This window comes from Bombina bombina, chromosome 5 (assembly GCF_027579735.1).
Source record: "Bombina bombina isolate aBomBom1 chromosome 5, aBomBom1.pri, whole genome shotgun sequence".
NCBI lineage: Eukaryota > Metazoa > Chordata > Amphibia > Anura > Bombinatoridae > Bombina > Bombina bombina.
In genome coordinates this window covers 579,423,413-579,444,936 of record NC_069503.1, presented here as the reverse complement: position 1 = coordinate 579,444,936, position 21,524 = coordinate 579,423,413, and the positions used below count along the sequence as shown (strand labels likewise).

General features: G+C 38.6%; 1 protein-coding gene across 2 annotated transcripts in view; it reads right to left on the bottom strand.

Annotated features, from left to right (window-relative positions):
- Nucleotides 1-21,524, bottom strand: part of LOC128660608 (uncharacterized) — a 559,105-nt gene that overhangs the window by 198,020 nt on the left and 339,561 nt on the right. For both annotated transcript variants that reach the window (XM_053714534.1, XM_053714535.1), the window contains one exon: nucleotides 15,802-15,847. In XM_053714534.1, the coding sequence (XP_053570509.1) occupies nucleotides 15,802-15,847 (46 nt within the window). The remainder of the gene's footprint in view (nucleotides 1-15,801; nucleotides 15,848-21,524) is intronic.

The window sequence follows — 21,524 nt, the reverse complement described above, 5'->3', positions numbered from 1 at the left end:
TCCTGGATCGGGGGCCGCCCCTTCATGCCGATTTGTTTTCGGCGGGCTTCTTATTATGCTTGGATTTATTCCAGCAACTGCAGCCGCAAGTTGAAACAAAAAACCCGTATGTTGAAACATCTTTCTCATAAAGGTTTCCATTTTCTAATCCATCGGCTCTCTGAACGAAGAACTATCCTCAAGAGTTATAGTAGTACGTTTAGCAAGCATAAAGATAGCACCATCCACCTTAGGAGTGGAGCCCCACAAATCCAGTTGAAAGTCCGGGACCGGGAACAACTTTTTAGAAGTAGACGAGGGGGAAAAAGAACCACCAATTCTTTCCCATTCTTTCTTAATAATGTTCCCATCTTAACCGGCACAGGAAAAGTCAAAGGAACTTTCCGGTCTTCGCAAACTCTGTCTAATTTAGGTATCATAGGTTTTTCAAGTAGCGTGGCCTCTGGAACCTCTAACGTAGACAGAACCTCCTTTAATAAAAAACACAAGTGCTCAATTTTAAACCTAAAAAACGGTTCCTGCGCAGCGAGAGGCTTAGACGCTAAGGAGTCTGACCCAGAAAGTTCATCCTCTTAAGCTACAGAGGTTAACTCATTATCGGATTACTGGGACATAATAGCAAAATCCGATAAATATTTAGATGAATCCCAGTCAGGAGGGCTATGTTTAACCTTTCTCTTGTGTTTGTTAAAGCGAGGTAATGCACTGAGGGCCGCAAACACCACCAATTGTAACTGCGCAGCAAAGTCCGCAGGAAGAAGGTCCCCTCCGGATGGAGGATTAGATGTGCTATGGGGAACTGCATGTGGAGTGGATAATGTAGCAAAGGTAGTAATCTCACGGGATGCCGAGTCCTGGGAGGTAAACGGCTCATAGGGACTATGAGCCTTAGCAGGCTTGTCTCCCTTCTTAGACTTTACAATGGTGATAAGGCATGTGGAACATAATTGAGCGGGCGGGAAAACCACAGCCTCCTCACAATATAAACAGGTATGATTTAGTACAGAAGGAGTACCTTCTAACATGTCAGAGTCCTCCATAGCTCAGGTTATAACCACAGGACGGACACAAATAAAAACTTTTTTTTTAATTATAGAAAACTGCACCTTTATACTCCTAATGGCTGGGACATTCACCACCTCCTAGACCCAGACAGTTAACAGAGGAAACGCTCTCCTCAGGTTCAAGTCTCAGTCGGAATAGAGAAAATGAACATAGAGCACACCCGGTTACATGGAGTGCAAGACAGTACTTCCCCTGCTATTACAAGTACAGCAAGTAAAAGGAGCTGTGCAACACTTTCAAAAATGAAAGTGAAACCTGTTTGTTGCAGCGAAAAAACACACAGTCTATCAGCCCAGGAAAAAAAATCACACAAAGCAGCATGTAACTAATTAATACACGGATTAATTAACCCCAACTGTTCAATAAACCCCCTTCAGAGGATATTAACCCTGGATCCTATCGAGGTATAAAGGAGCCATAATGTCACCATTATAGCGTTTTATGTGTAAAAATTGAAATGATCTTACCTCCAGGATCCATGCTGTGGAACAGAACACAGCTTCTCAAGTGTAACAGTCTTATAGCAGCACTCCTGACATGGACTTGAGTGAGAGAAAGCAGGCAGTGAAACTCGTCAACACTGATTGCTTAGGAGCTGTTAGCAGTAGTGTGGATGGTTTTGCAGAAAAAAACTTTCCCTGCATCTCAAGACTCTAACTTTCAACAATACTCTCACTGAGAGGTTGACATGACTACTTAAAACTCCAGTCCTATCTTGAAGGGCAGATACCCTTTTTCAGGGCTCTCCGAATCTTCTGACACATCTCTGCCACCTCCTAACTTGACGAAAGGCAAAAAATGACTTGGGTACTAAGGAAGGGAAGGATATTTAAGCCTTTTGCTGGGGTGTCTTTGCCTCCTCCTGGTGGCCAGGTGTTGTATTTCCCAATAGAAAGGAATGAAGCCGTGGACTCTCCCTATTTTAGGAAGGAAATCTGCTTTAGTGGGAAGATTAGCAATATCTGTTTTTTTTTGTTTAAAAGGTTTTTATTGAGCTTGAAATATACAAGAAGTTATGAGATTATACATAATTAACATGTTACAGGTTTCACTAGACTTTCATAGATGCCAAATTAATATGGACAGATCCGCTATCCAAGGTGATGAATGTCCTCTTGGTCCCAAGGGGGGAGATTAATTAGAAAGTCCTTTCTTGTTCTCTTTTTTGAGAGTACCAAAGCTCAGTTTTGAATTTTCTATCAGTAGTAAAAAGTATAATAACAGAATAACAACATAAATCAAGCAAGAAGACCCAACATGGGGCTTCGAACATCAATGAAATTATTGCACCAAACATCTTTTTAACATTAGTTAATAAATAATAAATCTTACAAGATAGCCTATCTGTTGGATATGTAAATTTACTTGGTATATATCATTTCTTGCAGCTATATGAGCACAATTAGGAGTGAGGAAAGAGTAGAGAGAGGTTAAAGGGTGAATGAGGGGGAAACGAAAAAAAAGGGGGGGGGGAGCGGGGGAAGGAGAAAGGTGGTGTAGGGGAGGATGGCAAGTAATTTGGGGACAGTCACAGTCTAATGAGTAGGAGGGGGGTTCCAGAGTTCCATCATCGCCTCATATATTTCTATTTTTCCATTTTGCATGTATTGGTATCTTTCTAACTGAAGTAGCGAAGAGACCTGTCCTCTCCATGTGTCTAGTGTGGGAACCTCGCTGGATTTCCATTTCTGGGGAATAAGGGCTTTGGCGCTGTTTAAAATAATATACAATTTTTATAGGTTTGCTTCGTAATTTAGGTACATCAAGAAAGAGAAGGATACTGGGGTCATAATGCATTTGTATGTTAAGTGGTATTTATCTCAGAGACCACATCCGACCAAAAGGAACCCAGTCCCCTGCATGACCACCATATATGCATCAGATCTGCTTCTTCCCTGCATCCCCGCCAAAACCCCCATTACTTATTTTTTATAGATGTGACGTATTCTGGTAGGGGTTAAGTACCACCTCGCCAGTAATTTGAAATTCATTTCTATGATATTGGAGGAAATTGTGGCCTTCTTATGGCTAAGGAAAACTCCCATTCCTCTCGGCTGATCTGTCTGTCTAGATCCCTGGCCCATTTATAAGTAAAAGTGAGATATTTTGTACAGCTATTAGTTAGTAGTATGTTATAAATTTTTGACAAGATGTGTCTGGGTTGAGTTTGTTGCATACATAAATTTTCAAATTTGGTGAAAGGGTGACTGAAGTCATCCCTTTGCTTGTGGGTTTGTATGAAGTGTGCCAGTCCTGTGTAGGCAAACTACGAGGGAGGAGGTTCCCTATCACTCGCGACGAGGCCCTCTCTTTGTGCTAGTTTGTTCCCTTCCATTATTTTTTCACGATAACTTCTTTAATATGTGGTGAAGAGCGTTTTGAAGAAGGGTGTCCAGCTGGATCCATTTTTTATCAACTGAGTTGTAGCACCATTCCATTAAATGCTGCAACAATGTTGCCTGTCTGTATAGTTCGATATTCGGTACACCCAATCTACCCCTAAGTCTAGGGAGGAACATTGTACTTTTTGGAATATGCGGTCTAAGCTTTTGCCATATTATTTTGAAGACTTGTGATGTAATGTCTGGGTAATGGGATGGGCAATGTCTGTAGTATGAAAATAGAATCCCAGGAGGGGAAAAAAGGAGCGCTAGACAATAAGATAATATAATGATACAAAGTCCATAAGTTCATAGATGAAACCGGACTGAAATCTGTTGGTAAATGTTTCTGACCGTGAGATGGTAATGTTTGTAGTAAATATCAGAAAAAAGGCTGCTCCTCTTGATCCCGGAGTGTAGAGAAAACTGTTAGAAGATATATATGTTTGACAAGTGAAAATGTGCTGTTAAGAAATGTGCTTACCGGATGAAGTGGCACTGTACTTTGACCAGTGCAAAATAGCAGGCTAGCACTTAACAGTGGCTAGTACACTGGACCCGGCTCTGCTTGTGGTAATCCCCGCTGGTGCTTCAATCCTGCACAGCTGCAGAAGGTGTTCGATCTTTGTTTGATTCACCAATACCACTGGGTAAAAACCAAGGCAACTTCCGATCTTTACTTAAAAGAATGTTTTTATTTTTGTAAAGCATTTCTCGATCACTCTCCTGGTCGTTTCATCAGACAATACAAAGTGAATCGCTTTGTATTGTGGGGTCGATAAAAAGTAATCTAAGCGGAAGTAGACTTGATGGGGGTGCGAAAAGAAGGTGTAGTCCCTTCTGGTCAGATTTATTAGTCGCCAGACATCATGAATGGCTAAGTCTCTGAGAAGGTGTTTAATCATTTTGAGATCTCTTTTAGGTATCGTTGAGGTTCCTCCCGAGGTGTCTAATTTGGGATCCATAGGGACGTTAAAGTCTCCACCCACGATGAGTGAGCCTTTTTTTATGATCTAGAATGTGATTTGAGAGTGTTCTCATGAAGGTTCTTTGAGCTTTGTTGGGGAAATGTGTTAACAATTGTGATAGGTCGCCCATAAAGTAACCCTTGCAATATGATAAATCTGCCCTCTGAGTCTTTGTCTATGTGGAATAATTGAAATGGAATAGAGTGTTTAAACAAAATGCCAACCCCATTTTTTTTGTTTGGCCCTGAAGCAAAAAAGGCGAGTGGGAAATCTTTATAGTGCCATTTTGGTTTATGCCCCGTTTTGAAATGGGATTCTTGAATAAGAACTATATCTCCCCCGAGTCTGTGAAGGTCCCTCACAACTATGTTACGTTTTGTTGGGCTGTTCAAGACTTTAGCTTTTATAGTTATACATGTGAGTGTTTTATATGCCATGGGTAAGGAAGGGACTGGGTGTAGGAGGGGAGAAAGGAAAAAAAAAAAAAGGAAAAAAAAAAAAGAGGGGGGTGAGAAGAGAAAAGAAGGTAAGTGAAACAAGTGGAGAAAGTGTGTGAATAGGTTTACAGGGAATGGAAAAAAAGGTTTATAACCTAAGGGATAGGGGGGTGTATGGGGTTACTTACGAAGAAAGGGAGGAGTGAGCCTTTCCTCCCCATGGGGTCATTTGGAATATATTGAAATAGTAGGATAGTCATATCTAGTTCCCAGTCCTTTAAGTTTGTGCATTTAGGGTGTATTTGTCGATCGGCAAATGATACTCCCATAATCGCAATGGTATGGTCTATCTCTGGGATCTGTAGATTTAATTAGCCACAAAAGCCATTTTGCTAGGGGCAATGCTAACATTTTTCTGTATATAAATTAAGCACTTATATACTTAACAATTGATAAATATAGAGAACCATAGACAAGTAAATGCAAGAACAGGTGGTAAGCCTGTTATAATGACAACAGACCACTGACTAGCATTTTTCCTTTTGCAAGTTAACTTTTTTATTCCTGCCATCATTGAACATATTCAACCGTTTAAGATGTCTGACTGTGAGGCGGGGAAGGAGGCCACTAAATAGTAATTCACTTAAATACTGTTCTAATTGTGAATCTTGGCTAAGTGGTTGTGTCATATACGAGTGGTCTCAAGTGTATTCTAACAGTGTGCAATAAGTCCATATGGAATTTAGTTAGCCTCAAAAGCTATGATGCTTGCAATGCTAACATTGTTATGTAAATAAACTGTACACAAACATACATAACAAGTAATAAATATAGTAATCCGTAGACGTACAAATTTAAGATCATGTTATAAGCATGTTATGGTGATCACTGACAATCATTTTCTTTTACAAATTAACATGTCTTTATTTGTGGCAACTTTTATCTTGTTTAACCGCCTGAGACATCTTGCTATGAAACAGAGAGAGAGGTCAGCAAGGGGTAAATCACTTAGGTATCGTTCTGGTTATGAGTTTTGTCTAAGTGGTTGTGTCATATGCCAGCGGTCCCAAGTGTAAACTACCAGTGTGTCATATGCCAACCTGGCCTTTTTTTAAACTAATAACAAGGGCATGTAGAATGCAATTACACATATAAAACATATAAATCATGTCATGAACTTGCTTTGCAAGTTAGTATTTCTTTAGTCCTAACATTGTTTAACATTTATATATTCCTGCGATATCTTGCTGTAAGGTGGAGGTAGGGATCATTAAAGAGAAAATCACTTAGGTGTTGTTCTAGGTGTAGATTTAGCCAAGTAGTTGTATCTAATGTGAGTGATCCCAGATATATTCTAACAGTGTTTCATAGGTCAGCCTGGCCTTTTTTATGAACTAAAAAACATAATTTATGTAAGAACTTACCTGATAAATTCATTTCTTTCATATTAGCAAGAGTCCATGAGCTAGTGACGTATGGGATATACATTCCTACCAGGAGGGGCAAAGTTTCCCAAACCTCAAAATGCCTATAAATACACCCCTCACCACACCCACAAATCAGTTTAACGAATAGCCAAGAAGTGGGGTGATAAGAAAAAAGTGTGAAAGCATATAAAATAAGGAATTGGAATAATTGTGCTTTATACAAAAAAATCATAACCACCACAAAAAGGGTGGGCCTCATGGACTCTTGCTAATATGAAAGAAATGAATTTATCAGGTAAGTTCTTACATAAATTATGTTTTCTTTCATGTAATTAGCAAGAGTCCATGAGCTAGTGACGTATGGGATAATGACTACCCAAGATGTGGATCTTTCCACGCAAGAGTCACTAGAGAGGGAGGGATAAAATAAAGACAGCCAATTCCTGCTGAAAATAATCCACACCCAAAATAAAGTTTAATGAAAACATAAGCAGAAGATTCAAACTGAAACCGCTGCCTGAAGTACTTTTCTACCAAAAACTGCTTCAGAAGAAGAAAACACATCAAAATGGTAGAATTTAGTAAAAGTATGCAAAGAGGACCAAGTTGCTGCTTTGCAAATCTGATCAACCGAAGCTTCATTCCTAAACGCCCAGGAAGTAGAAACTGACCTAGTAGAATGAGCTGTAATCCTTTGAGGCCGAGTTTTACCAGACTCGACATAGGCATGATGAATTAAAGATTTCAACCAAGATGCCAAAGAAATGGCAGAAGCTTTCTGGCTTTTCCTAGAACCAGAAATGATGAAAAATAGACTAGAAGTCTTTCGGAAAGACTTAGTAGCTTCAACATAATATTACAAAGCTCTAACAACAAAAAGAAACAAAACTTTCCAAGAAAGAAGTTTAATGTCCAAATGAATGCATGGGTTCAAAAGGAGGAGCTAGAAGAGCCCCCAGAACCAAATTCAAACTCCAAGGAGGAGAAATTGACTGAATGACAGGTTTTATACGAACCAAGTCTTGTACAAAACAATGAATATCAGGAAGATTAGCAATCTTTCTGTGAAAAAGAACAGAAAGGGCAGAGATTTGTCCTGTCAAGGAACTTGCGGACAAACCTTTATCTAAACCATCCTGAAGAAACTGTAAAAAAATTCTCGGAATTCTAAAAGAATGCCAGGAAAAATGATGAGAAGACACTAAGAAATATAAGTCTTCCAGACTCTATAATATATCTCTCTAGATACAGATTTACGAGCCTGTAACATAGTATTAATCACAGAGTCAGAGAAACCTCTTTGACCAAGAATCAAGCGTTCAATCTCCATACCCTTAAATTTAAAGATTTATCAGTATCAACCTCTGAGACAGAAACCTCTGAACCAGAAGAACCATTATCAGTATCAGAATGATGATGTTCATTTAAAAATTCATCTGAAAAAAGAGAAGTTTTAAAAGACTTTTATGTATACTAGAAGGAGGAATAACAGACATAGCCTTCTTAATGGATTTAGAAACAAAATCTCTTATGTTATCAGGAACACTCTGAGTATTAGATGTTGACGGAACAGCAACAGGTAATGTAACAGTACTAAAGGAAATTTTATCTGCATTAACAAGTTTGTCATAACATTTAATACAAACAACAGCTGAAGGAACAGATACCAAAAGTGATACACTTAGCTTTGGTAGCTCCAGCACCGGGCAGCGATTTTCCTGAAGTATCTTCTGACTCAGTTGCAACGTGGAACATCTTGCGATATGTAATAGAAAAAACAACATATAAAGCAAAATTGATCAAATTCCTTAAATGACAGTTTCAGGAATGGGAAAAAAATGCCAGTGAACAAGCTTCTAGCAACCAGAAGCAATAAATAATGAGACTTAAATAATGTGGAGACAAAAGTGACGCCCATATTTTTTTAGCGCCAAATAAGACCCCCACATTATTTGGCGCCTAAATGCTTTTTGGCGCCAATAATGACGCCACATCCAGGACGCCGACACTTTTGACGCAAAAGAACGTAAAAAAAATGACGCAACTTCCGGCGACACGTATGACGCCGGAAACAGAAAAAAAAATTTGCGCCAAAAAAGTCCGCGCCAAGAATGACGCAATAAAATGAAGCATTTTCAGCCCCCGCGAGCCTAACAGCCCACAGGGAAAAAGTCAAATTTTTTAAGGTAAGAAAAAATGATTGAATCAAATGCATTATCCCAAATATGAAACTGACTGTCTGAAAATAAGGAATGTTGAACATCCTGAGTCAAGTCAAATAAATGTTTGAATACATATATTTAGAACTTTATAAAAAAGTGCCCAACCATAGCTTAGAGTGTCACAGAAAATAAGACTTACTTACCCCAGGACACTCATCTACATGTTTGTAGAAAGCCAAACCAGTACTGAAACGAAAATCAGCAGAGGTAATGGTATATATATAAGAGTATATCGTCGATCTGAAAAGGGAGGTAAGAGATGAATCTCTACGACCGATAACAGAGAACCTATGAAATAGACCCTGTAGAAGGAGATCATTGCATTCAAATAGGCAATACTCTCCTCACATCCCTCTGACATTCACTGCACGCTGAGAGGAAAACCGGGCTCCAACCTGCTGCGGAGCGCATATTAACGTAGAATCTAGCACAAACTTACTTCACCACCTCCATAGGAGGCAAAGTTTGTAAAACTGATTTGTGGGTGTGGTGAGGGGTGTATTTATAGGCATTTTGAGGTTTGGGAAACTTTGCCCCTCCTGGTAGGAATGTATATCCCATACGTCACTAGCTCATGGACTCTTGCTAATTACATGAAAGAAACAGAAGCACCTAAGGTAAACACACACATATAAATCATGACACGTACTTGCTGTATTTCACAAGTCTCTTAAGCTAGTCTCTAGAGGGGAAAAAACACATAAGTATAACAAAGTCTTATTGTATTCTTAAGGTAGAGTCTTTGGCATACCACCCAAAAGCTGACAAGAAGTGGTGGAACAGCTTAGTAGGTAATGTACAATACCTCATCCTAGCGTGGAAGTGGTGAGCTGGTTACTATCGGCCTGAAGCTGAAGAGAAGATCTTGTATTTTCGGAATCTGCGTCGGGAAAGGCGATTTTTAAGCCCAATTTCTCGTTAAGCTTGTGGAGATTCTCGGGGGAGCGGTATATTATGGTTTCACTATTTTTTGTGGTAATTATGCTCACCGGGAAGCACCAGTGGTATTGGATCCCTGCAGACCTGAGCACATCAGTAATGAATCTGAGTTCTCATCGCTTTTGAAGAGTGGCTGGACTGATATCTGAAAATATCTGGATAGTAATGCCTGCGTGAGTGATAGTGGATTTCGCCCTGATGTTCTTCAGCACCTCTTCTTTGTCCCGGAAGTTTAAAAAACAAACCATTACATATCGTGGAGGTCCTTTAGCTGCCAGCTTTGGGCTCAAGGTTCTGTGGGCTCTCTCTAAGGTCATCTCTGGCACAGTTGGGGTTCCATTAATTGAACGGAACAAATCCTGCAGGCAACCCTGGAGGGCGGATGGTATTATGAATTCAGGGATCCCCTTTATCCTTAGATTGTTTCTTCTATTGCGGTTGTCAAAGTCTTCGACTTTATCCAGTAAAAAGTTAATGGTTTCTTTGTGGTTATGTAATTGTTTAGTCGATTGTTGCACATTGTCACACAGCATCGTTTGCATGCTTTCGAGTTTAGACACTTTTTGCTTGATCTGTGTGATATTTCTGCGCAGTTCGCCAAATAAACCTCTGAACTCTTTAAAGTAAAGGTCAAGTCCGGGTGACTCGTTTACACTTTTATCAAGTACATGTAAAATCAGCATGATGTTCATTCATCAAAAACGTTAAAAATATTTGTGTCATTTTAATTTTTAATTTAAAATTACCCTCCGTTTTACCGCAATTCTCCGCCCGATATCTTCCCACATTTGATTGACAGTTTTTCTAAATGTTCTAGTCAATTCCTTTTCTTCCCCCGGGGCGTCCTGCCCCTTTTTACGCACAACATCTTTAACTATCGCGCATGCGTGTAATTGCTGCTCTGGTCACCGACTTCATGCTCGTACATGATATGCGCATGCGTATTCCGCTGTATGATTGCATAATAAAATAACATTGCCTGTTGTACTCATCGAAACGGGTAAATATGTCACAAGATGCAGCAAAATACGTATATGTTTTTACATTGATTATTAGCTTATGTGTATTAATAACGAATTATTGTTTACTTTTGTGTGAATACAATGTAACACTGCTACGTCCTTCAAATTGCTACGCATGCGCAAATGCGGCTAAACTACGCACGCGCATTTTGAAAATGGTGTTGTGCACGAGCTTGGAAGTGACGCGGCGGGCTTGTTGAAACGCTCGCTACATCACTAGTGCCAAAGAAGGAAGTGGAGCGGGGGAGGAGTAAACATACGAAACGGCGGTATTATATATATATCAAATTTTATTATAAATAATGGACTTTTTTAATAAATAATGTTAGCGACTATAATAGATAGATTATAAGGTTTACATAGGTGCTGTGCATTTAGTTAAAATTGACCTTCCCTTTAAGAACTTCTTTAATATCATCCTTGGATGACAGTGTTTTAAGGTCCTCTTTGGTAATAAATGCTCCAGTGTCAGAGGGTGGTTCATTAACTGATGCCTGGGTGTGTTTTTTTATGAGGGTCAGACCCATTTTCTATCTGAGGGTCTGCAGCTTTCAGCTATTGGTTGAGAGTTGTGGATTTTAGTGGCTTCTCCATTTTAGTTGCTCTCTTACAGGGCATCACAGAGCACCCCGTAGCTGACACAATAAGCTCTTGGCACTAACAGAGGTTGGTGGGAGGTGTGGAGTCTGATGAATCCCGGTGTGAAGATCCGTGCAGAGCCTTGGTATAGAGCCTTTCCGATACCTCCGGTCGTCAATTTAATTGTGTCTGCTGCTGACTGATCGTGTTGAAGGGCTAACGGAACTCCCAGCCCCTTCAGGTGCCGCGTGTGTGTGTCGCGGTCTGCTCCGGTACAGTGTCCTCTGTGCCCTGTGTCCGCACAAGCTGCGGTAGGTGGCGAGAATCCCAGGTCACTCAGAAGTATTTAGGGTGACCTGTGGAGTACATTTGATGCCAGGAACTTGGCAATATAACCTCTTAGGGAGGAATTCAGCTACGGAGCCTAGGTAATGTGCGGCCATTACCCTGCTTGGCCAGGCTCCGCCCCCAGCAATATCTGTTTTTAATTGTGTGGCAAAGTTTGAAGATATGGAAACAATTTCAATATCTGTTTTTAATTGTGTGGCAAAGTTTAAAGATATGGAAACAATTTCACTTTACTGTTGTGAATGCAAACTGACTTTTTCAGTAGGAGTAATGGTTGGTGTGATTACAGCAGCCTCTTGCAGTACAAAAAAAGGTACTAACCGAGGCTGGAAGAGTAGACTTATTTATTATATCAGCTTTAATATTTCTACTTTAAAGGGACATAATACTCATATGCTAAATAACTTGAAAGTGATGCAGCATAACTGTACAAAGGAAAAATCCTTTAGGATCCTGTAGGAAAATATCACCTAAGCATCTCTATGTAAAAAAGGAAGATATTTTTCCTCACAAGTTCCGTGTAAAAAGTTATACTTCAGCTGCTGTCCAGCTGCAGGGGAAAAAATATATAAGGAAATGAACTGCAGCCATCAGTATCAACAGTGCTGAGGTCATTAACTCTTTTACTGTGATCTCATGAGATTTCACTTAACTCTCATGAGATTTCACAGTAAACCTACTTAAACTGAATAGGGAAATAACATGAGTGTGTACGTGGCTCACTCCTTTGCCTGTCCCGGGATAGGCATACTGATTTACTGCTTAAAGACCCTTACAATGGGGTGTGAATACTTAGGACATTTTTAAGTAAAATATCTACTTTTTTTACATAGAGATTTTCAGGTGATATTTTCTAGTCAGTTTTTTACAGCTATGCTGCATCACTTTTGAAGTGTTTCAACATTTGGGTATCAAGGCCCTTTAAGCCATCTGGATATATAGGTGACTTTGAATATAAAAATATAGAAAGGATTCTCAACCGAAGTATAGATATTTGCAGGAATGTCTCTCACTAACTATGTCTGATAGTATATAATAGACTGTGATGGAAAATATTATTAATATAATTAGAGTGGTACAACTACAGATAGTAGAGATGTAGTTCTGTAGCTTAAGTCCCACTATAAAAGGAAGTCATTTATATAATATCTAGGAAGTCCATGTGCCATCATATGTATCTCATGTACATATAGGCGTTATTAAAGTACTGTGGACAGGTCACTCCAATGTGAATTGAAGCCAGCAAAGTATGTGATTAGTGTTAGAAATAACCTGGTGCCATTACATTAAAAAAAGCACTGTCAATAAAGCATATCTATTTTACTAGGTGCTTAATTGGAACATGTTATGTATTAATTTTACAAGCTCCACATATCTGTGTGCAAGGTCTCTGATGTTCCAGAAGCTTGAAGCCTCCTTTCCTTCCTTTAGGGTTATATTTGTAAGTGACATTAAATCTAGTTATTATATAAACATCAGTGTGTGTGTAAATATGAATGTGTGTGCAAACATGTGTTTGTATAAGTCTAGGTGTGTGTATGTGTAGTTATATGTGTAAGTCTATGTGTGCGTATGTGTAGTTATATGTGTAAGTCTGTGTGTGTGTGTAAGCATGTGTATGTGTAATTATATTGGTGTATATGTAATTATATGTGTAATCATGTCTAATTGGATCTGTGTGTTTATGTTTAATAATGTGTATTTATATGTGTAAGTATGTGTTTATGTGTAATTATGTGTGTTTTTGTGTAATTATATCTGTAAGTATGTGTGTGTGTGTGTGTGTGTGTATCTGTAATTATATGTGTAAGTATATGTGTGTTAGTGTGTGTATGTGTAATTATATGTGTAAGTATATATGTGTTTGTGTGTGTGTATTATATGTGCAATTATGTGTGTGTGTGTGTGTGTGTGTGTGTGTGTGTGTGTGTGTGTAATTATATGAGTAAGTATATGTGTTTATGTGTAATTATATGAGTGTAATTATATGTGTACGTATATGAGTGTGAGTCTCTTTATGTGTATGTGTATAAAGTTAAACTAGTATTTTGAGTCTAATCCGAGGTCTGATATTTAGAATGCGGCTAACACAGGGGCTTAAAGGCCATAGGTCTGATAGGATGTGAGTTTGTTGCTGACAGAGGTACTGCAGGAACAGACACTGGATTGGAGTTTTAAATCAGTGGTTTAGATAATCATCCTTTTGATTTTGTTTTGCCCCCTCTTATATTTTATATATATATATATATATATATATATATATATATATATATATATATATATATATATATATATATATATATATGTGTGTGTGTGAGTATATGTGTGAGTTAGTTTGTGTATATGTAATTATATATGCACTAATGCAACTTAAAAGATGAAACTAATATATGAGATAGACTCATTACATGCAAAGCAAGATAGTTCAAGCCGTGATTTGTCATAATTGTGATGATTATGGCTTACAGCTCATGAAAACCCCAAATCCACAATCTCAGAAAATTAGAATATTGTGAAAAGGTGCAATATTCTAGGCTCAAATTGTCCCACTCTAATCAGCTAATTAAGCCATAACACCTGCAAAGGGTTCCTGAGCCTTTAAATTGTCTCTCAGCCTGGTTCAGTAAGAATCACAATCATGGGAAAGACTGCTGACCTGACAGTTGTGAAGAAAACCATAATTGACAACCTCCATAAGGAGGGAAAGCCTCAAAAGGTAATTGCAAAAAAAGTTGGATGTTCCCAAAGTGCTTTATCAAAGCACATTAATAGAAAGTTATGTGGAAGGGAAAAGTGTGGAAGAAAAAGGTGCACAAGCAGCAGGGATGGCCGCAGCCTGGAGAGGATTGTCAGGAAAAGGCCATTCAAAAGTGTTGGGGACTTTCACAAGGAGTGGACTGAGGCTGGAGTCAGTGCATCAAGAGCCACCACACACAGACGGATCCTGGACATGGGCTTCAAATGTCATATTCCTCTTGTCAAGCCACTCCTGAACAACAAACAATGTCAGAAGCGTCTTACCTGGGCTAAAGAAAAACAGACCTGGTCTGTTGCTCAGTGGTCCAAAGTCCTCTTTTCTGATGAGAACAAATTTTGCATCTCATTTGGAAACCAAGGACCCATAGTATGGAGGAAGAATGGAGAGGCACACACTGCAAGATGCTTGAAGTCCAGTCTGAAGTTTCCACAGTCTGTGTTGATTTGGGGAGCCATGTCATCTGCTGGTGTTGGTCCACTGTGCTTCATTAAGTCCAGGGCCAACGCAGCCATCTACCAGGAGATTTTGGAGCACTTCATGCTTCCTTCCGCAGACGAGCTCTATGGGGATGCGGACTTCATTTTCCAGCAGGACTTGGCACCAGCCCACACTGCCAAAAGCACCAAAACCTGGTTCAATGACCGTGGGATTACTGTGCTTGATTGGCCAGCAAATTCGCCTGACCTGAACCCCATAGAGAATCTATGGGGCATTGCCAAGAGAAAGATGAGAGACATGAGACCGAACAATGCAGAAGAGCTGAACGCCGCTATTGAAGCATCCTGGTCTTCCATAACACCTCAGCAGTGCCACAGGCTGATAGCTTCCATGCCACGCCGCATTGAGGCAGTAATTGCTGCAAAAGGGGAACAAACCAAGTAATGAGTACATACAGTATGTATGCTTATACTTTTCAGAGGTCCAATATTGTTCTATGTAAAATCCTTGTTTTATTGATTGTATGTAATATTCTAATTTTCTGAGCTTGTGTATTTGGGGTTTTCATGAGCTGTAAGCCATTATCATCACAATTATGACAAATCACGGCTTGAACTATCTTGCTTTGCATGTAATGAGTCTATCTCATATATTAGTTTCACCTTTTAAGTTGCATTAGTGAAATAAATGAACTTTTGCACGATATTCTAATTTTTGGAGTTTCACCTGTATATGTGTGTGTGTAATTATATGAGTAAGTATGTGTGTGTGTATGTGTAATTATATGTGTAATTATATGTGTAAGTAATTGTGTGTGCATGTGTAACTATATCTCTGTGTGTAATTGTTTTTAGTTAGTGTGTGTGTGTGTATAATTATATGTGTAAGTATATGTGTGTGTGTAATTAAATGTGTACGTATACGAGTGTGAGTCTCTTTATGTGTATGTGTATAAAGTTAAACTAGTATTTTGAGTCTAATCCGAGGTCTGATTTTTAGAATGCAGCTAACACAGGGGCTTAAAGGCCATAGGTCTGATAGGATGTGAGTTTGTTGCTGACAGAGGTACTGTATGAACAGACACTGGATTGGAGTTTTAAATCAGTGGTTTAGATAATCATCATTTTGATTTAGTTTTGCCCCCCCCTTATACAAATTTATGTGGACACCCATGGACATGCTTTACTACCAATAACTGACCTTATGATTTTACTCACCTCATCAGATTTATTAGCAGTATTATCCGATTTACAGCTGGGCAAACTTAAAAAGAGAAGAAAAAAAATCTTATAAAGTACACGAAAGCGGTGAACAAAAAAAAACTATCTCAACTATGATGTATGGTATTATTAATAACATTTTATTAAATGAGGTGCAGCCTGGAAATGTTATATGCAAAAATAAGTATATAAGAAAAGTGGATGCACCGGTATAAGGTGCGTCCAAAAGGCCATGAGTAAAGCACACTCACTATCTATAATAATTTACAGAGACAATAAGGGTAATATGCAAATAAAATGTAAATATATAAAATCCAACATATATGTAAACAAGTATGTAAACAAATATGTGACTACACACATGAAGATATATAGACAAAGAGACATGAGTCCTTCACAACAACTAGAGCGTTACTTAACCGTCTAAATAAATACATTTGGTGCACCATAAAAAAAAATCAGCTTTAAAGAGTAAATAGTACACAGTTAAGCATGGAAATGCATAGATGGAACAGGCTGATGATTAAGGGTTAATAGTCAAATAAGCTTGATGCAGGCAAGATATGATATTCCATAAAAATGCCCAGTTCAGCAGTAAGAAAAGTTATAAACAGTTCAGCATGCATGTGTTAGTAAGCAAAAGCTGTAATTGTGAATGCAGGCAAGGAAACGCTCAATATGACAGTTAAAAAAGTAGTGACCAGTGTGGGGTAGCCACATGAGCTCTAACCAGGATGATAACAAGGTGGACTGCCGTTAGCGAGACTGCCAACTCCACCGGTGACAGAATTCCAGGTATACTACCTTTACTATAGCTAGTCAGAGGGCAAGAAATGCCTCACTTCACCTCCACACGGTAAACCACAGCAGAATATAGTGGGGGGATCCCACAAGTCGGTCGCTGCACACCAACGCATCCTCTTGCGCGTTTCACTCCATTACACAGGCAACAAGGAGCTTCTTCCGGGTGATAGCGTAGCATGCACTGGCAATCCTCTTATTGGCCGAAAAAATAATGTGAGATGAATTTGTCACAGTCCAGCTGATTGATTCAAATGGCCTGTATTTTCAAAAGTGCTAACTTTCTTACCATGCATAATCCATTAGAGAGAATGATCAATAGCGTTTTTGAAGTTAGCATAAGAGGGCCAATTAGATATTTACAAAGCAGACAACAAACAACATATATGACATGGACAAACAAATTTTGTGATAATACATTCAAAGTGCTAAAAGCTAAAGCAAAAAATTATTATTTAGAACAATATACCTAATATAGAGGACATTTAATTCATATTATAACAAGCTGTAATCTACATGTGTAGAAATAGTACAACATTTTCATTGTAATACAAATGCATATTAACCCAATGAGTGCTGGAAAGATTCTGGGTTGTTCAGAATGGCTACATAGTGCTAAGAGGGAGTGCAAATAATACATGTAAATGGGGTAGAGGGCAAACCAAATAAGATCTTTGGTAAGAAAGAGGCAAATTCCATTTTTTCATTTAGTCCTGTTGGGGATAATGTTTGTAGGTTAAAAATCCATCTTGTTTCTTTTTTAAGTAATATAGTATCTATATTACCTCCTCTTCTATGTTGTTTAACCTGTTCTATGCCAGTAACTTCTAAACTGTCTACGACTCAGGAACAGACAATTCTGATTTTGACTCAGATGGTGAAAAATCAAATCAAGAGGTGGAGGGAGGAGAAGGCATAAGAAGAGTACAGCAGGACAGGAGAGGTGGGGACAGAGAAGCAACAGGAGACAACAGGGTCAATACATGATGTCAAGGAACCGGTTGCGGTAAAATTAGGTGAAGAACAGCTGTCCCTAATAGGTAATCCCCCCACCACAAACTGCACAAACATTGTTAATCTTTCCTCTTTTAAATTCAATTTACAACATATCAAATTATTAGAAAAGGGATTAAGTTTTTGCCCCAGTCCTAGTGTAGATTTATTTGAGGTAACTAAGGATTTACACCTCTTTGCCCGTAAACTGGCCTTAAAGAAAATCATGGCACCAAGAAAAACTATTGCTTTAATCAGCCAAGGGGATAGGTAAGCTGTGAACAATTTGGAGAGTTTACTAAATGACCAAGACAGTAAAGGTAGAACTGAAATTAAACCTAAAACTGGCTATAAGAAGAGGTCCATGTACATGCCTACCTTTTCCTCAATACCAAATATTTCAATATTTGTGCAGAACGTCTCTGAAGAGATTAGAAAAATTCAAATGACAGGTATTGTTAACGATAATCTTACTCCCAAGGAACGTACTGCCCTTAATGAATTGGTCACAAAGAGTTGGTCATAGAGCTGGCCGATAAGGGGGGAAACGTGGTTATATTAGACCAGCAGTATTATATTGAAGAGGCCATTCGCCAATTATCTGTAATTGAACAGTATCAAAAAGTTAGTAAAGATGATATTTTTACAATCACATACGACTAGATTTAGAGTTTGGCGGCCAAAGGGGTGCGTTAGCTACGCATGCTTTTTTTCCCCCCGCACCTTTTAAATACCGCTGGTATTTAGAGTTCACAGAATGGCTGGGTTTTCAGTGCGTTAGGCTCCAAAAAGGGAGCGTAAAGCATAATTTAACGCCACTGCAACTCTAAATTCCACCGGTGCTTACGGACGCGGCCAGCTTAAAAAACGTGCTCGTGCACGATATCCCCATAGAAAACAAAGGGGCAGTTTGAGCTGAAAAAAAACCTAACACCTGCAAAAAAGCAGCATTCAGCTCTTAACACAGCCCCATTGTTTTCTATGGGGAAACACTTCCTATGTCTGCACCTAACACTCTAACATGTACCCCGAGTATAAGCACCCCTAACCTTACACTTATTAACCCCTAATCTGCCGCTTCCGCTATCGCTGACACCTGCATATTATTTTTAACCCCTAATCTGCCGCTCTGTATACCGCCGCTACCTACATTATCCCTATGTACCCCTAATCTGCTGCCCCTAACACCGCTGACCCCTATATTATATTTATTAACCCCTAATCTGCCCCCCACAACGTCGCCGCCAGCTACCTACAATAATTAACCCCTAATCTGCCGATCGGAGCTCACCGCTACTATAATAAATGTATTAACCCCTAAAGCTAAATCTAACTCTAACACTAACACCCCCCTAAATTAAATATAATTTTTATCTAATAAAATAAATTAACTCTTATTAAATAAATTATTCCTATTTAAATCTAAATACTTACCTGTAAAATAAACCCTAATATAGCTACAATACAAATTATAATTATATTGTAGCTATTTTAGGATTAATATTTATTTTACAGGTAACTTTGTATTTATTTTAACCAGGTACAATAGCTATTAAATAGTTAATAACTATTTAATAGCTACCTAGTTAAAATAATTACAAAATTAGCTGTAAAATAAATCATAACCTAAGTTACAATTAAACCTAACACTACACTATCAATAAATAAATTAAATAAACTACCTACAATTATCTACAATTAAACCTAACACTACACTATCAATAAATAAATTAAATACAATTCCTACAAATAAATACAATTAAATAAACTAACTAAAGTACAAAAAATAAAAAAGAACTAAGTTACAAAAAATAAAAAAATATTTACAAACACTAATTTACACCTACTCTAAGCTCCCTAATAAAATAACAAAGACCCCCAAAATAAAAAAATGCCCTACCCTATTCTAAATTACAAAAGTTCAAAGCTCTTTTACCTTACCAGCCCTTAAAAGGACCTTTTGTGGGGCATGCCCCAAAGAATTCAGCTCTTTTGCCTGTAAAAAAAAACATACAATACCCCCCCCCAACATTACAACCCACCACCCACATACCCCTAATCTAACCCAAACCCCCCTTAAATAAACCTAACACTAAGCCCCTGAAGATCTTCCTACCTTGTCTTCACCATGCCAGGTATCACCGATCGTTCCAGGCTCCAAAATCTTCATCCAAGCCCAAGCATGGGCTAGACATCTATCATCCGGCGGCTGAAGAGGTCCAGAAGAGGCTCCAAAGTCTTCATCCTATCCGGGAAGAAGAGGCGATCCGGACCGGCAACCATCTTGATCCAAGCGGCATCTTCTATCTTCATCCGATGACGACCGGCTCCACCTTGAAGACCTCCACCGCGGACCCATCTTCTTCTTCCGACGACTTCCCGACGAATGATCGGAACAGCCAATAGAATGCGAGCTCAATCTGATTGGCTGATTGAATCAGCCAATCGGATTGAACTTGATTCTGATTGGCTGATTCCATCAGCCAATCAGAATTTTCCTACCTTAATTCCGATTGGCTAATAGAATCCTATCAGCCAATCGGAATTCGAGGGACGCCATCTTGGATCACGTCCCTTAAAGGAGCCGTCATTCGTCGGAAGAAGATGATGGGTCCGCGGTGGAGGTCTTCAAGATGGAGCCGGTCGTCATCGGATGAAGATAGAAGATGCCGCTTGGATCAAGATGGTTGCAGGTCCGGATCGCCTCTTCTTCCCGGATAGGATGAAGAGTTTGGAGCCTTTTCTGGACCTCTTCAGCCACCGGATGATGGATGTCTAGCCCCCCGCTTGGGCTTGGATGAAGATTTCGGAGCCTGGAACGATCGGTGATACCTGGCATGGTGAAGACAAGGTAGGAAGATCTTCAGGGGCTTAGTGTTAGGTTTATTTAAGGGGGGTTTGGGTTAGATTAGGGGTATGTGGGTGGTGGGTTGTAATGTTGGGGGGGTATTGTATGTTTTTTTTTTTTACAGGCAAAAGAGCTGAATTCTTTGGGGCATGCCCCACAAAAGGTCCTTTTAAGGGCTGGTAAGGTAAAAAAGCTTTGAACTTTTGTAATTTAGAATAGGGTAGGGCATTTTTTTATTTTGGGGGGCTTTGTTATTTTATTAGGGGGCTTAGAGTAGGTGTAATTAGTTTAAAATTGTAATTTTTTTCTAATGTTTGTAAATATTTTTTTATTTTTTGTACTTTAGTTAGTTTATTTAATTGTATTTATTTGTAGGTAATGTATTTAATTTATTTATTGATAGTGTAGTGTTAGGTTTAATTGTAGATAATTGTAGGTAGTTTATTTCATTTATTTATTGATAGTGTAGTGTTAGGTTTAATTGTAGATAATTGTAGGTAGTTTATTTAATTTATTTATTGATAGTGTAGTGTTAGGTTTAATTGTAACTTAGGTTAGGTTTTATTTTACAGGTAATTTTGTAATTATTTTAACTAGGTAACTATTAAATAGTTCTTAACTATTTAATAGCTATTGTATCTGGTTAAAATAATTACAAAGTTACCTGTAAAATAAATATTAATCCTAAAATAGCTACAATATAATTATAATTTATATTTTAGCTATATTAGGATTTATTTTACAGGTAAGTATTTAGCTTTAAATAGGAATAATTTATTTAATAAGAGTTAATTTATTTAGTTAGAATAAAATTATATTTAACTTAGGGGGGTGTTAGGGTTAGAATTAGCTTTAGGGGTTAAAAAATTTATTAGAGTAGCGGTGAGCTCCGATCCGCAGATTAGGGGTTAATACTTGAAGTTAGGCGTCGGCGATGTTAGGGAGGGCAGATTAGGGGTTAATACTATTTATTATAGCGTTATTGAGGCGGGAGTGAAGCGGATTAGGGGTTAATAAGTGTAGGCAGGTGGAGGCGACGGTGAGGGGGGCAGATTAGGGGTTAATAAATATAATATAG